The 17,473-nt window shown below is 40.0% G+C and overlaps 1 protein-coding gene across 1 annotated transcript in view; it reads left to right on the top strand.

Annotated features, from left to right (window-relative positions):
* The window catches only part of LOC123230600 (zinc finger protein 420-like), a 55,451-nt gene extending 38,333 nt beyond the window's left edge, over positions 1–17,118 (top strand). Inside the window, exon 6 of the mRNA XM_044656732.1 lies at positions 16,187–17,118. Coding sequence (XP_044512667.1) covers positions 16,187–17,118 — 932 coding nt within the window. The remainder of the gene's footprint in view (positions 1–16,186) is intronic.
* The last annotated feature ends 355 nt before the right edge of the window (positions 17,119–17,473 follow it).

Raw genomic sequence — 17,473 nt, 5'->3', positions numbered from 1 at the left:
GGAGGGTTTTCCTCCCACCCTCTTCCTCTCTTGGCTGGATCTACTGTTGGGGATCTTTTTCTCTTTAACCAGCATAAACTCGTAGCTCACAGCTCCTAGTTGTGCCCGGGAGAGATGGTTTGTCCTTAGTCTTTCTTCCTTTTGCTCTAAGCCTCTAGCAGAGCCAGTGAGGAAGGGAGGGAAGGGATGAAGCATTTATAACAACCTGCTTTTGGTCCAGGGCTCTGGCAAGTGTTTTTTCAATAACATTATGGCACTTCTTCCTCACCTTCATCTTCCTAATTCAGTGACATAACTATCCCCATTTTACAGATGAGGAAATAGATTCTATTAAGTGTCTTGTTCCGAGGGACCCATTTAGGAGCTGTTTGTGGCCAGATGTAAACCGAGGCCTTCCTCCCTCTCAGCCCAGGTCCCTGCCCCCTCCCCTTCTAGCTGCCTCTCATTTCCAGATAATGGAAAACTATGGATTGAGTCCAGCCTTCTCTGAAGAAAATGCCCAGAACCAAACACTCTGGTTCCATATTGGTTCCCCAAACTTGTCCCCTCTCCTCTCCCTACCCAAAATGCTGTGGAGACTCTCCTCTAGGAGTCCTGTAAGCCTCCCGCAGGCCCTGCTTGCCCTCCTCTGATTGTCAAGATGAATGGACTGGCTGAGAGACAGTCTTGGGCCCAATGAGGATTGTTGAGTTTCCCAGGAGAGGAGGCAGAGACTCCCCGAAAGAACAATCCCCCAGACTCAGAGAGGTGTCAGGGAGGGAGGAGCAGGCAGGGTGATGGGACAAAAGTTGATCCTTCGAGGTCCCCGTGTCTGGGGCTTCGGACTTACCCAGAACACTCATCGGACTCAGTGCAGGAATTTAGGAGTTTCGTCCAGAGTAGACCAGACCAGGATGTGGGTGGTGGGAGCTGTTGCTCATCCCAGGTCCCCCAGCAGGATAACAGGCACATCCTACTCTGAGCTCCTGCATTACAGACACTGAGGAGTGAGGACAGAATCCTGGGGGAACCCCATGGACAGAGTCTCTGAACGGAGTCACTGGACTCTGCAATCCTTTCCTAAAGAGAACTCAGTGACAAGCTTCTCTCCATCTTCCTCCCTGACTGATTCCCCATGCCCAGGGCTTCCAGCTCCCCCAGAAGACATGCTCTCTTTTTTGGAGCAGAGGGAAGCCCCGTGGATGCTGGAGCAAGAAGGTCTGAGGAGCTGCTGCCCAGGTGTGGGAGAGCCAGGTTTACCAGAGGCTTCTGTGTAACTCTGGTGAATCCAGGGCTAGATTTGGTGGAGGGAGGACTCAACTTGATATTCTTTTTCAGAGGCTTTAGCAGGGAAAGTCACTGAAACCCCTGAACCTCAGTTTTCTCATCTGTAAGATGAGGTTCTTGGACTCCATTTCCTATCAGCTCCCTTCATGGGATCAGTCTGTGACCCTCTAAGAAGTCAATGTTTGAGACTGAAGGGCCTGGAAGTCTGCTTTAGGGGCCAGAAGTGCTGAGCTTATTCCCTCTGAGCTCTTTAGTATCCAGAAACACATATAAAGGCTTCCTCTGTGCCGGGTCATAGGGGATAAAAAAAGGCTGCAATGGACATCCCCTGCCCTCAGAAAGCTCACCCTCTACTGGAGCAGATAGCAGCATACTGATATTTCTGAAGAAGCCCTCTAGATTCCAGCTCCAGGGCAGCCAATCACAAGAGGGAAGACTGAAGGGAAGGAGCACAAGAGGGGTCTAATGGGGTGAGGTGGCCTGGGACTTCAGGAAGGGCAGACTGAGAATTCTGGGGGAAAGTATAGCGGAGAAAAAGAGGAAAAGGTATCGATGTGAATCATTGCAAATGACCTTCTCTAGCAGTTTAGTGCTGAACCCAAGGACAGACATTGGACAGTATCCCATGGGGATGAAGAGATCAAGTGAGAGCATTGGGGAGAAATGGTTTATTGGTTCCCATTATCTCAATAGTGTGGGAAAGGCTGAAAGTGAAGGAACAATGGGCCCCCTGTAGGGAGGAAGAGACAGGCTTAGAAGAGGGATGAGGTGGCCTTCGTTGCCCATGGAAAAAATTTTGTTTCGCTAGAAGAATGAGCTTTTCCTCTGATCCTAGGGCCAGAGAGGAAAAGGAGGCAGCTGAGCTGGGTGAGATGTGGAGGATAAGAGCTCTGCAGAGAGGTCCAGTTTTTGTTCAGTGAAATATATATGAGGCCAAGTTCTAAGCTCAGAAGTGAGGCTTGGGGTGGAAACCATGAAGGAGAGCTGGAGACCAGGGAAATATTTGGAAGGCTCCTTTGGTGGTGTAAGAGGGGAACTAGATATTTAAGGTATGGTCTCCAGGAATCGGATTGGCTTGATTCCATATTTAAAATAGACCCTAGTCAGGATGGCTTTTATGGAAGTTTATTTAGAATTAGGAAGATTGAAGGTAGTGAAATTGAGAGAATCTCTGTCCCGGACCAAAGGTCTGGACCGGATGAGAATTTAGAGGCCCAGCCAAGGAGCACAGAGGTTAATTAAACAAGGCTACTAGCCACAAGGCCTTTTTCAATTAGAGAGGCAAGAGAAGCCTCCTTGAGGGTATAGACTCCAGAAACACCAAGGGAGGAGAAAGGAAGTCAGCCTAACTTACCCATGTGACAGTTCAGAGGGAAACCATCTGAGGTCTCATCAGAGATCCTTCAATACCAAGTTCAAAGCACCAACTGCCTCCACAAGAAGTTAACATCATATTTAAAGAGATAGCAGCTTTCGTCACTTCCTGCATCCACTTTCAATTTCAAGTGGACAAATGGCAGCCTCAACACTGTTTTGGACTTCCCAAAGGGCAATCCCTTGTTCTTGATTTGTTACTTATTGTCACGTGTGGGTAATTAGTTCTGATGGCTAGAGACTAACAATGAATGAGGATGAGCTAATTCCATTTACACAATCCCCCCTGATGATCATTGGATGCCTCATCACTCCAAGTGATCATTTTACATAATCATCTTATACCCATAAAGGTCTTCTAACTACAGTAGTTAGCAATAAGAGGAGAATGGAAGAGAAAGAACACAAAACCAATGTTTTGCTAGGCGCATTCACAAGAAACCAATTGGGGGCAGTCTCCTATGGGCATAAAAATGTACGTTCAAAGTAACTGTTCAAACTCCATCAGTTCAATCAATTGTATCCCAAAGTTCATTCTGGATCTCTTGATGCAATGTAGATTCTTCAGGCATCTTTCTGCAAACAGTTCATTCTCTGGATTAGGGAGTCAGCAAGCTTCTTTTCCTGAGAATTTTTTTTTTCCGAACAAAAAATTAAATCTTGGATTTTGTCAAAATACAATCCCCTCTGAAGAGGGTATTTAAAAAAGAAATACCCAGATCAGCTCAGGATACATGGTTGAGTTATGGGGTTGTATGAGTCAATTCAAAAAGAAAAAACAAAAAAAGAAAATCAAATAGAAGAAAAATGAAACTTTGGGAGAAAGAAAACATTTAAAATCAGAATCAAAATATCAAAATTTATGTATATAAAATTTCTGAATAAACAAAAATAAATTCATAACAGGCCCTTGTATTAGGGTCGAATTAATATAGTTTCCATCCTACTAGTGTGTAGAACAAAATTCAGTAATACTGCACTTACCCATTGGCAGCCAAGACTACAGGTATAGGGAGCCAGCCTCCCATATGATAAAAATGGGGGTTCTGAGTGGCGTTTAGGGCGTCGGATTGATAAGACAGGAAAAAGAAAAATGAGAACAGCCAGACTAGCGTTTAGCCCATGCTGTCCCAAATTCTGTGGACTTGGGAGTTTATTATATACTGATTTCAAACAAAGAACACAAAGAAAGAGTCACAGCTATGAAGGGGTAACAGATCATACATAACCCATTAAAGTCTAAAGAGTAAAGGTATAAGCACCAAGACAATGGCCAAATTCCAACCATCAATTAGTAGGGATAATTCTGGGAGAGGAAATATTTTTATGGAGATGCTCACTTATTGAGTTCTGTCTTCCAGGATTATAGGCACCTGGACAAATAAAGTCAAGACTAAAAGCGCCTAAGTATGCAGTCTTATCTTAAGCAATTTTTTTTTAGGGTTCAGGCTTCTTAATTATCAAGGAGAGGAATCATTAACTCAGTAGATACTGGTCTGCCACTTCAAAGTTTTCCAATAGGAGTTCTAAGAAAGGTGGGGATCAAAACTGAGTCAAAAGAGGAGCCTCAGATTTTTATCTTAGATGGCCCATTCTGTCTGCATTCCTGACATGCAGTGCAGAAAAGTCATACACACATTTTTACTTGCCAATGATTTTGTAATGGGATCCAGATAAAATATCTGTTACAGACTCTTGTTTCTCTAAATGACTCCTAATAGCCTCTTGGAGGGATCAAGTTGATTTTGGATTAACCTACCTGCTGGTACCAGAGCTTTTCGGGTCTCAGGTGACCAGAACCAAACACAAAGACTGCCTCAGTCTGGATTGGTCACGTAGGGAATCCAGATAACAGGCCCTAAATTTGATCCTATTTCTCCAAAGGCTTTAATACATTGAACGGCTTCCCACATACAGGAAGTTGCCTTTCTATAAGAGAGAGAAAAAAAATGATCAGATTTATATGCAAGGGAAGTGCCTGTCATTCCCTGGTCTGATTTACCTTTGCTCTCAGGAATATAGGGGTGAGCCAGGATGATGGCCAACCTTCGGTACCTGACTGGCAGTGTGGTTCGAAGAGTCCTACATCTTAACATATGTTTTCCACAGTTAGGAGTCCTACGCTTCCCATTAGAGGAGAAAGTTTGGGGACTTTTTTGAGGTGTTCCTGATACCCCTACTACGTTTAGAGAGCAAATAGAGTTACAGTTTTTATCTGGTTTACTCACCAGTACTGATCTTGCAGCCCCAGTGTCTAGCAAACAATTGTAATATGAATTTCTCACTTTTAGGGTTACATGAGGTTCCTTGCTATTTGGGGGGGAATGTACGGGGATAATTGGCATTAAAACTTCAGGGTCTGGAAAGTCAAAGGTTTCCCTTTTTGATTCCAAGGCCCTTTCTCCCACACACACCTTTATAAAGAAGCTTGGGCTCCTCCGAGGTAAAGAGAGTATGGAGGAGTTGTTGACAGTCATCCCAAGTGGGACTGTGAGTCAAAAATTGACTCGACTAGGTGTTCTAAAGTTGCTATTAGCTTCTCGTTCAATTTTTTTTTTCACTTTACAGAGCTAAGCTGGCAATTCACACTTGATTGGTCTCTGTACCTCTCTGAGTCTGTTCACATGAGGCTATTCTACTCCCTTGTTCTTACCCTTTTTTTTGTTCTTGATTTGTTACTTATTGTCACTTGTGGGTAACTAGTTCTGATGGCTAGAGTCTAACAATGAATGAGGATGAGCTAATTCCATTTACACAGTGGGTGGCAAAGGGAATCCATTAGGGAGACATCACAGGGTTGCCTTGCCATGGAGAGGACCCAGCTAAGGTCAGGACACCTCAATGTAGAATAGAGCCGGGTAGCTTGTTTGTAGATTTTCTTTCTCCATTGACCTGCCACCCATGAGCAGGAGCGAAGACTGCTCCCTTCGTTGGTAGTGATCCAATGCTAAGCTTTGCCTAAATCATCTGCCCAGGACTTATCCTGGTCTCTGGGGCTCAGTCTTTGTCCAGGCTCAGTCCTGCTCTTGGACAATCAGGTGAGCACAGCAGCTCACTTTAGGGAGATGAGAGCTTAGAGAGAAGCCTGGAATCTTCAGAATTGAGTCTGCTCTAGTTCAGTGGAGTTACTGTTGACTTCTGAGAAATAAGAAAAAGAGAGAGATGGAAACAAAGCTCTGGCCAGAGCATGCATTTGCCTTTCAGGAGAGACCAGAATGCAAAGATCCTGGTAGAGGTTGGACCTGACATAAGCCCTGTGCCCAGTCAGTAAACATGTATTAAATAATAAATGTGTTCTAGGGACTGTACTATGCTCTGAGCATAGAAAGGGAGGGAAACACTAGTTTGGGCTGTCTTGGAGCTCACAATCTAGAACCTAAACATGGAGATGGTTTAGAAAAAAGGAGATCCTGAATCTCACTCTGAGATGATCCAGGGAGAAAGAAGTGTTGGGGAATGGAAATGCATTTAATTCAATTGGAAAATCAAGAACTAGAACGCTATGAGTCACTTGATATTATGTCCATGTTATAGTTGAGGAGCCTGAGACCAACAGAGCTCCTGTGACTTGCCCAGGCTTAAAAGTCCTAGCAAGTTTCCGAGTTACAATGAGAATGCACTACCATCTGTGTTGGGATATTTAAGAAGAATATCATGAAAACGCCAGCATCTGTATGAGGTGGCAAATAGGAAGAGAATTGTACGGGCTTTTTTGCCCATTTCCTTACAAAAGGATCATGGACTCATCACACTGTATGTGATATATTTTTAAACATGGGAAATGCCAACTTTTTGTTTAAATTGTATTTAGTTGAAGGATTTTATTTTAGTGAAAAGAGGCATTAAAAGAAATGACTGCTCTCAAGGAGTAGGGAACAGAACAAAATCTTTTGTGCCTTGGATAAATGCAAAAAAGAGTGCTGAATTTGTTTGTCTGATCCCAGATACTGGAACAAAAAACAAGGTTGAAAGCAATCAGGAAGGGAATTACATAATGCTTACAGCGAAGCTAGATGATAAAATAGGAATAGTTAGTCAACATGCCCCCAGTGTTATACCTATGAAGAGAGGATTGAATGTATAGATGATGAAAATGAAAGCTAAAAGATTGAAAGTGAAATGCCTAGTACTGTGGACTGACTGGACTAACCCTAAATTTGTGCCCAGTCACAAGATTTGGTCTCAGCTGCCAGGATTTCAGGTGAAGTCACTCATCCAGCCTTTCTGAGGTCATGGTCTGCATTAGGAATGTAGGAAAGCTAGCCTGTCCCAAATCCCAGATTTGGTATGAAGAGTCAGTGAGATCACATGGGAGGCTCTTCATTATTTAAATTGTTCTTTAGCTTTGAGGCAATGGCATTTTATTTATTTTTATTTTCTTTTAAATAATTTTTTTATTTTTAGAAAAATTTTCCATGGTTACATAAGTCATGTTTTTCCTTTACACATTATTGATAAATACATGGTTGTGGTCTTTTCAGGTCTACATCTCCAGTCATGTTCTCATCAACCCAAGTGTCCAAGCAGTTGTTTTTCTTCTGTGTTTCTACTCCTGAGCTTTCCTTTCAATAAATCCCTCAGAATTGTCCTGGGTCATTGCATTGCTGCTAGTACAGAAGTCCATTACATTCAATTTTACCATAGTATATCAGTCTCTGTGTACAATGTTCTTCTGGCTCTGCTCCTTTCACTCTGCATCAATTCCTGGAGGTCTTTCCAGTTCGCATGGAATTCCTCCAGTTTATTATTCCTTTGAGCACAATAGTATTCCATCACCAGCATATACCACAATTTGTTCAGCCATTCCCCAATTGAAGGGCATACCCTCATTTTCCAGTTTTTTTGCCACCACAGAGAGCGCAGCTATAAATATTTTCGTGCAAGTCTGTTTATCTATGATCTCTTTGGGGTACAATCCCAGCAATGGTATGGCTGGACCAAAGGGCAGGCATTCTTTTATAGCCCTTTGAGCATAGTTCCAAATTGCCAGCCAGAATGGTTGGATCAGTTCACAACACCAGCAGTGCATTAATGTCCCAATTTTGCCATATCCCCTCCAGCATTCATTACTCTCCCCTTCTTTCATTTTAGCCAATCTGCTAGGTGTGAGGTGGGACCTCAGAGTTGTTTTGATTTGCATTTCTTTAATTATTAGAGATTTAGAACACTTTCTCGTGTGCTTATTGATACTTTTGATTACTTTGTCTGAAAATTGCCTATTCATGTCCCTTGCCCATTTATTAATTGGGGAATTGTCCGGATCCAGCCGGATACAACCGTGGGGTCCGTGAAACAGCCACCTAAGAGACCATAGGGGGAGAGAGGGGAGACCAAGTACGCAAGAAGACAAGGGAGTCTAATGGTGCAAGGTTCGTTTATTGCTGGTACGGGGCAAGAATATATATGTTCAGGGTGAGGGGGCTGGCGGTCGGGATGAAGAGAGAAGGGGACTAGATGTTACGAGGAAGGAACGCGGGAAAAGAACATGCTGTTATATGGAAAGTCTGGAGGAGGTTTTGCAATTATGTCCCCGCCCGAGCGGGGCTCATGATCCGTATCCTTCTCCTTGAAGAGTTACTATTTTTATATTATAGTCTTGGCTCCTAACAGGGAATGGCTTGATTTTTTTGTACAATTGATTTAGCTCCTTGTATATTTGATTAATTAGACCTCTGTCAGAATTTTTTATTATAAAGATTTTTTCCCAGTTTGTTGTTTCCCTTCTGATTTCGGTTGCATTGTTTTTCTTTGTACAAAACCTTTTTAATTTAATATAATCAAAATTATTTATTTTACATTTTGTTATTTTCTCTAACTCTTGTTTGGTTTTAAAATCTTTCCTTTCCCAGAGATCTGAGAAGTATACTATTCTGTGTTCACCTAATTTACTTACAGTTTCCTTCTTTATATTTAAGCCTTTCACCCACTCTGAATTTATCTTGGTCTATGTTGTGAGATGTTGATCTAAACCTAATCTCTCCCATGTTGTTTTCCAATTTTCCCAGCATTTTTTGTCAAATAGTGGATTTTTGTCCCAAAAGTTGGGCTCTTTGGGTTTATCATACACTGTCTTGCTGACCCCAAGTCTATTCCACTGATCCTCCTTTCTATCTCTTAGCCAGTACCATATTGTTTTTTTTAAATTTTTTTTTTTTTTATTTTAAACCCTTAACTTCTGTGTATTGACTTATAGGTTGAAGAGTGGTAAGGGTAGGCAATGGGGGTCAAGTGACTTGCCCAGGGTCACACAGCTGGGAAGTGTCTGAGGCCGGATTTGAACCTAGGACCTCCCGTCTCTAGGCCTGGCTCTCAATCCACTGAGCTACCCAGCTGCCCCCAGTACCATATTGTTTTGATGACCACTGCTTTATAGTATAGCTTAATATCTGGTACTGCTAAGCCACCTTCCTTCATGTTTTTTTTTTCATTATTTCCCTTGATATTCTTGATCTTTTGTTCTTCCAAATAAACTTTGTTATGGTTTTTTTCTAATGTAGTAAAAAAGGGTTTTTGGTAGTTTGATAGGTATGGCACTAAATAAGTAAATTAATTTGGATAGAATGGTCATTTTTATTATGTTAGCTCGTCCTACCCATGAGCACTCAATGTTTTTCCAATTGTTTAGAACTAGTTTTACTTTTTTGGAAAGTGTTTTGTAGTTATGTTCGTATAATTCCTGTATTTGTTTTGGTAGATAGATTCCCAAGTATTTTATATTATCTAGGGTAATTTTAAATGGTGTTTCTCTCTACCTCTTGCTGCTGTGATGTGTTGGAAATATATAGAAATGCTGATGATTTATGTGCATTTATTTTGTATCCTGCCACTTTGCTAAAGTTGTTGATTATTTCTACAGGCTTTTTAGTTGATTCTCTAGGATTTTTTAAGTAGACCATCATATCATCTGCAAAGAGTGATAGCTTAGTCTCCTCCTTGCCCACTTTGATACCTTCAATTTCTTTTTCTTCTCTAATTGCTACTGCTAGTGTTTCTAGTACAATCTTAAATAAAAGAGGTGATAATGGGCATCCTTGTTTCACGCCTGATCTTATTGGAAAGGCTTCTAATTTATCCCCATTGCATATGATGCTTGTTGATGGTTTAAGATATATACTGTTTATTATTTTTAGGAAAGGACCTTCTATTCCTATACTTTCTAGTGTTTTCAGTTTTCAAAGGCTTTTTCATCATCTATTGAGATAATCATGTGGTTTTTGTTGGTTTGCTTGTTGATATGGTCAATTATGTGGATGGTTTTCCTAATGTTGAACCATCCTTGCAGTCCTGGTATAAATCCCTCCTGATCATGATGAATAACCCTCCTGATCACTCACTGGAGTCATTTTGCTAGTATTCTATTTAAGATTTTTGCATCATTGTTCTGTAATTTTCTTTCTCTGTTTTTGATCTCCCTGGCTTTGGAATCAGTACCATATTTGTGTCATAAAAGGAGTTTGGTAAGACTCCTTCTTTGCTTATTATATCAAATAATTTGTATAGTATTGAGATTAATTGTTCTTTGAATGTTTGATAGAATTCACTTGTGAATCCATCAAGCCCTGGCAATTTTTTCTTCGGGAGTTCTTTAATGGCCTGTTCAATTTCTTTTTCTGACATTGGATTATTTAGATATTCTATTTCTTCTGCTGTTAATATAGGCAATTTATATTTTTGCAAATATTCATCCATATCACCTAGATTACTAAATGTATTGCTATATAATTGGACAAAATAGTTTTTAATGATTGCCTTAACTTCCTCTTCATTAGAGGTGAGGTCTCTTTTTTCATCTTTGATACTATTAATTTGGTTTTCTTCTTTCCTTTTTAAATTAGATTAACTAGTACTTTGTCTATTTTTATCTGTTTTTTCAAAATACCAGCTTCTAGTCTTATTTATTAATGCAATAGTTCTTTTACTTTCTATTTTATTAATTTCTCCTTTGATTTTTAGTATTTCTAATTTAGTTTTCATCTGAGGATTTTTAACTTGTTCATTTTCTAAAGTTGCATGCCCAATTCATTAACCTCTGCCCTCCTTAATTTGTTAATATACGCACTCAAAGATATAAATTTCCCCCTTAGAATTGCTTTGGGTAAGATGTCTCATCATTGTCATTGTCTTCAATGAAATTATCAATTGTTTCTGTGATTTGTTCTTTTACTAAATTATTTTGGAGAATCATATTATTTAATTTCCAATTAGTTTTTGGTTTGCCTCTCCATGTATTCTTAGTAATAACTATTTTTATTGCATTATGATCTGAGAAGGTTACATTTATTATTTCTGCTTTTTTGCATTTGTTTGCCATGTTTCTGTGCCCTATTACATGGTCTATCTTTGTCAATGTTCCATGTGCTGCTGAAAAGGTGTATTCCTTTTTGTCTCTATTTATTTATTTTTTTATCCCTTAACTTTTGTGTATTAGTTCCTTGGTGGAAGATTGGTAAGGGTAGGCAATGGGGGTCAAGTGACTTGCCCAGGGTCACACAGCTGGGAAGTGTCTGAGGCTGGATTTGAACCTAGGACCTCCTGTCTCTAGGCCTGGCTCTCATTCCACTGAGCTACCCAGCTGCCCCTCTATTTATTTTTCTCCAAATATCTATTAACTCGAATTTTTCTAGGGTTTCTTCACCTCTCTTATGGGAAGGTTCAGGTCCCCCACTAGTATGGTTTTGCTATCTATTGCATCCTTGAGCTCCCCTAGCTTCTCCTTTAGAAATTTGGGAACTATTCCGTTTGGTGCGTACATATTGAGTACTGATATTTCTTCATTTTTTATGCTGCCTTTTATTAGGATGTAGTAGCCTTCCCTATCTCTTTTTATTTTATTTTATTTTATTTTTTAAACATTTATTAATATTCATTTTTAACATGGTTACATGATTCATGCTCCTTCTTTCCCCTTCACCCCCCGCTCTCCCCCCACCCATGGCCAATGCACATTTCCACTGGTTTTAACATGTGTCATTGATCAAGACCCATTTCCAAATTGTTGTTAGTTGCATTGGTGTGGTAGTTTCGAGTCCACACCCTCAATCATGTCCACCCTGACCCATGCGTTCAAGTAGTTGTTTTTCTTATATGTTTCCTCTCCTGCAGTCCTTCCTCTGAATGTGGGTAGCATCTTTTCCATAAATCTCTCAGAACTGTCCTGTGGTGTTGCACTGCTGCTGGTACAGAAGTCCATTACATTCGATTTTACCATAGTATATCAGTCTCTGTGTACAGTGTTCTTCTGGTTCTGCTCCTTTCACTCTGCATCAATTTCTGGAGGTCTTTCCAGTTCACATGGAATTCCTCCAGTTTATTATTCCTTTGAGCACAATAGTATTCCATCACCAGCATATACCACAATTTGTTCAGCCATTCCCCAATTGAAGGGCATCCACTCGTTTTCCAGTTCTTTGCTAGCACAAAAAGTGCAGCTGTAAATATTTTCGTGCAAGTCTGTTTAATTATGATCTCTTTGGGGTAAAAACCCAACAATGGTATGGCTGGATCAAAGGGCAGGCATTCTTTTATAGCCCTTTGAGCATAGCTCCAAATTGCCAGCCAGAATGGTTGGATCAGTTCACAGCTCCACCAGCAATGCATTAATGTCCTAATTTTGCCATATCTCCTCCAGCATTCATTACTCTCCCCTTCTTTCATTTTAGCCAATCTGCTAGGTGTGAGGTGGGACCTCAGAGTTGTTTTGATTTGCATTTGATTTAGAACACTTTCTCATGTGCTCATTGATACTTTTGATTTCTTTACCTGAAAATTGCCTATTCATGTCCCTTGCCCATTTATCAATTGGGGAATGGCTTGATTTTTTTATACAATTGATTTAACTCCTTGTATATTTGAGTAATTAGACCCCTGTCAGTTTTTTGTTATAAAGATTTTTTTCCCAATTTGTTGTTTCACTTATGATTTTGACTACATTATTTTTGTTTGTACAAAAGCTTTTTAGCTTAATATAATCAAAACCACTTAATTTACATTTTGTAATTTTCTCTAACTCTTGCTTGGTTTTAAAATCTTTCCTTTCCCAGAGATCTGACAGGTATACTATTTTGTGTTCACTTAACTTATTTATAGTTTCCCTCTTTATATTCAGGTCATTCACCCATTCTGAATTTATCTTGGTGTAGGGTGTGAGATGTTGATCTAAACCTAATCTCTCCCATATTGTTTTACAATTTTCCCAAGTTTTTGTCAAATAGTGGATTCATGTCCCAAAAGTTGGGCTCTTTGGGTTTATCGTACACTGTCTTGCTGACGTCATTAACCCCAAGTCTATTCCAATGATCCTCCCTTCTATCTCTTAGCCAGTATCATATTGTTTTGATGACTGCTGCTTTATAGTATAGTTTAATATCTGGTACTGCTAGGCCCCCTTCCTTCACATTTTTTTTTTCATTATTTCCTTTGATATCCTTGATCTTTTGTTATTTCAAATGAAATTTGTTATAGTTTTTCCTAATTCAGTAAAGAAATTTTTTGTTAGTTTGAAAAGTATGGTGTTAAATAGGTAAATAAATTTGAGTAGAGTGGTCATTTTTATTATGTTTGCTCGTCCTACCCATAAGCAATTAATGGCTTTCCATTTTGATTCTCTCTCCTAGTCCTATCCTTCCTTCTTTCACTGTTTCCTTCTATACCAGTGTTATGTTTTTTTAATCAGTTCCTGTAATCCCCTCCCTTGTTGTACTTCCGTTTCTCCCCCCTCCCTTCTTATTTCCCTCTTATTGTTCTTTAAAGCCACGTGGTGCTCCCCCCCACAAGCCCTCTCCCTCTCTAGTATTGCTTCCCTCCCTACCAGTCCCTTTGTTATCCTTCTACTTCTTTATAAGGCGTGAATCAATTTTCTATCCCCTATGGGTCTGATTGTTCTTCTCTGAGTTGATTTCAATGCACTTAAGTATTGAATATTCCCTCTCTCTAACCTCTTTACCCTTACAATGTATTGTTATTTTTCCCTGTTGATCCCACGTGCTTCTTTATGGAATATAAATTTATTCCTTTTTGTTTGCTTTTCTTTTTTTCTTATTGTTATCTTTTTCACCCCCTCAGTTTTGTATATATTTATACATACATAAATATATATTTACATTTCTCTTGACATTTCATCCTATACAGTTTGTCCCTGTTCCCTCTATGTAAACTTCTTCTAGTTACCCTGTTGGTAATAATAATTTTTAATATTTGCCAATACCTTCTTTTCTTCTTTGGATATAAATTGATTGAACTTGTTGTGTCCCTTAAAGAAAAGAATTTTTTTTCTCCTCCCCTCATTCTCTTAATTACCTTATGTTGATTCTCTTGAGTTCTGGGTTTGGGCAGCAAACTTTCTGTTTAAGTCCGGTTTTTTCTTGATGAATGTTTGGAAGTCCTCAATTTTATTGAATGACCTTACTTTCCCTTGCAATAATATACTTAGTTTTGCTGGATAGTTGATTCTTGGTTGTAGACCCAGTTCTCTTGCTTTCCTGAATATTGTGTTCAATGCCTTTCGGTCCTTCAATGTAGATGTAGCCAGATCCTGTGTTATCCTAAGTGTGGTTCCCTGATATCTGAATGACTTCTTTTTGGCAGCTTGTAATATTTTTTCCTTGGTCTGGTAGTTTTTGAATTTGGCTGTAATATTCCTGGAAGTTGTCAGTTGTGGATTAAATGTAGGAAGTGATCTGTGGATCCCCTCAATTTCCACTTTTCCCTCTTGTTCAAGAATTTCTGGGCAATTTTCTCTGATAATTTCTTGTAAAATGCTATCCAAACTTGTTCTTTTATCATGATAATCTGGTAAACCAATAATTCTTAAGTTGTCTCTTCTAGCTCTGTTCTCCAGATCTTTGGTTGAATCAATGAGGTGTTTCATATTCTCAAATTTTTCATTTTTTTATTTTGTTTAATATATTCTTGCTTCCTTGTGAAGTCATTTTCTTCTAGTTGTTGAGTTCTGGTTTTTAAAGACTGAATTTCATCCCTTGCTTTTTGGCCATCCTTCTCTTTCTGGTCTGATTTTCTTTGTAGATCATCTTTTGCCTTTGCTCAATTTTCAAGCTGGCCAATTCTGGCTTTTAATACTTTATTTTCTTGTTTTAGCTCTTGTATTTCCTTTTTCAAATTGTCTTCAGCTTCTCTTGATTGTTTTTTGAGTTCCTGAAGTTCTTGAATTAATTGAGTTTTAAATTCTTGAGTTAATTGAATTTTGAGATCTTCCAAAGCCTGTGTCCAGTTTGCTGGAACTACTTCCTCTTCTTCTATTTCTGTTTTATTTGCTCCCTTTTCACTTCCTTGAAAGAAGCTGTCAATCGTCATTTCTTTTCTCTTTTCCTGTTGCTTACTCATGTTTTTTCCCTTCCTTCTTCTGATAGTTTGAGCAGATGTATTTAATGATCTTTGATGAAAGATTTTCCCCCAGGGGCAAAGGTTTGTAGTTACTTTATTTGCCTTTGGAAGACTTCTCGGTCTGTACAATTGTTGGGATTAATCCTGTATTGATTGAGTTAATCTGTCCTGAGGCTAAAACCTCAAAACCTCGAGGGGAGGGAAAAACAAACAAAAACCCCAAAAAGGTGGGGTGATAAGAAGGTGCATTTTCTCTGAACTGAGCTCTCTAGCAGTGGGCTACCCCTGCGCTATCCACTGTGTTTGACCTGGTTTTCTTTCCTCTTGAAGCACTGCGTTCTCTATCTCTGTATGAGGAAGCCAAGCTGTCTGCGCTGTGGTGTTTGGCTCTCTCTAAGCCACCATCTTCTGGGCATTTTTGCTGTGTTTCTCTGGTTTTCTCCTCTAGTCACCTCTCCAGTGCCTGTGTTTGACTCCCTGAGTCTTATGCCAGCAAGGCCCTCTCTCCTGACCAGTGCACCCACCTGCCCTGAGATTTCCCTGGCCACTGGAGACTCCGCACAGCACATGGGGGAGGCGTCCTGGGATCCTGGGATTCCCCTTCTATGCCCTCAGTCCGATAGTTCAAGTATTGAAGCCTTTTTCTTGGGTTACCTCTTTAGTTGTACTGCAGTAGGGTTCCCCCTGCTCTGTCCCAGTATTAGAGTTGGTCCTCTTTCTTCTCGAAGCACATTGTTTTCTATCTCGGTGTGTAAGGCTGCAGAGGTTTCAAGATTCGCTCCATCTACGCCGCCATCTTCCCGGAACTCGGCAATGGCATTTTTAAAGGATGGATTGCCCCCATTTAAAAGACTTTTCTTCTTACTTGAGGAAATAGGATATAAAGCAATTTGTGTTCTGACAGTTGAGGAAAGGAGGTGGGAGTTATATATGTGTATATATGGCTCTATATGTATGTTTTACTGTTTGTTTCTTTTAGGAGAGATCAGACCTGAAATGAAGGCGAATCCAACAAAGATGAACCCTTTGAAAGAAATGGACCTACAAAGATTCTTGAGTGATTGTCCCGATAACTTTGATTTCAGAGAATTCTGTGTTGCATCTCAAAATTCATCTCACATTAAACATCAAAGAAAGCACACTGATGAAAATTGTGGAAGTAATCAGTGCAGAAATACTTTTACGCACAGGGCCAGTCTTGCTGGACATCATAGAGTCCATACTGGGGAGAAACCTCATGAATGCAAACAGTGTGGAAAGACATTCAAAGTAAGATCTAAACTTGTTACACATCATAGAAGCCACACTGGGGAGAAACCTTTTGAATGCAAGCAATGTGGAAAAGCATTTAGTCAGAATGCCTATCTTGCTGTACATCATAGAATCCACACTGGGGAGAAACCTTATGAATGCAAGCAATGTGGAAAGGCATTTATTCGGAACTCTAGTCTTGCTGTACATCAGAGAACCCACAATGGGGAGAAACCTTATGAATGCAAGCAATGTGGAAAGGCATTTATTCGGAACTCCTATCTTGCTGTACATCGGAGAACCCACAATGGGGAGAAACCTTATGAATGCAAACATTGTGGAAAGACATTCCATGAAAGATCTATACTTGTTGTACATCAGAGAAGCCACACTGGGGAGAAACCATTTGAATGCAAGCAATGTGGAAAAGCATTTAGTCAGAACTCCTATCTTGCTGTACATCAGAGAATCCACACTGGGGAGAAACCTTATGAATGCAAGCAATGTGGAAAGGCATTTATTCGGAACTCCTATCTTGCTGTACATCGGAGAACCCACAATGGGGAGAAACCTTATGAATGCAAACATTGTGGAAAGACATTCCATGAAAGATCTATACTTGTTGTACATCAGAGAAGCCACACTGGGGAGAAACCATTTGAATGCAAGCAATGTGGAAAAGCATTTAGTCAGAACTCCTATCTTGCTGTACATCAGAGAATCCACACTGGGGAGAAACCTTATGAATGCAAGCAATGTGGAAAGGCATTTATTCGGAACTCCTATCTTGCTGTACATCGGAGAACCCACAATGGGGAGAAACCTTATGAATGCAAACANCTATCTTGCTGTACATCGGAGAACCCACAATGGGGAGAAACCTTATGAATGCAAACAGTGTGGAAAGACATTCAAAGAAAGATATAAACTTGTTGCACATCATAGAATCCACACTGGGGAGAAACCTTTTGAATGCAAGCAATGTGGAAAAGCATTTAGTCAGAATGCCTATCTTGCTGCACATCAGAGAATCCACACTGGGGAGAAATCTTATGAATGCAAGCAATGTGGAAAGACATTCATTCGGAACTCTAGTCTTGTTGTACATCAGAGAACCCACAATGGGGAGAAACCTTATGAATGCAAACATTGTGGAAAAGCATTTAGTCAGAATGCCTGTCTTGCTGCACATCAGAGAAGCCACACTGGGGAGAAACCTTTTGAATGCAAGCAATGTGGAAAG

The sequence above is a fragment of the Gracilinanus agilis genome, chromosome 1, assembly GCF_016433145.1.
Source record: "Gracilinanus agilis isolate LMUSP501 chromosome 1, AgileGrace, whole genome shotgun sequence".
Classification (NCBI taxonomy): Eukaryota; Metazoa; Chordata; class Mammalia; order Didelphimorphia; family Didelphidae; genus Gracilinanus; species Gracilinanus agilis.
The sequence above is the reverse complement of the archived record's forward strand: the minus strand, read 5'-3'. Positions and strand labels throughout refer to the sequence as shown.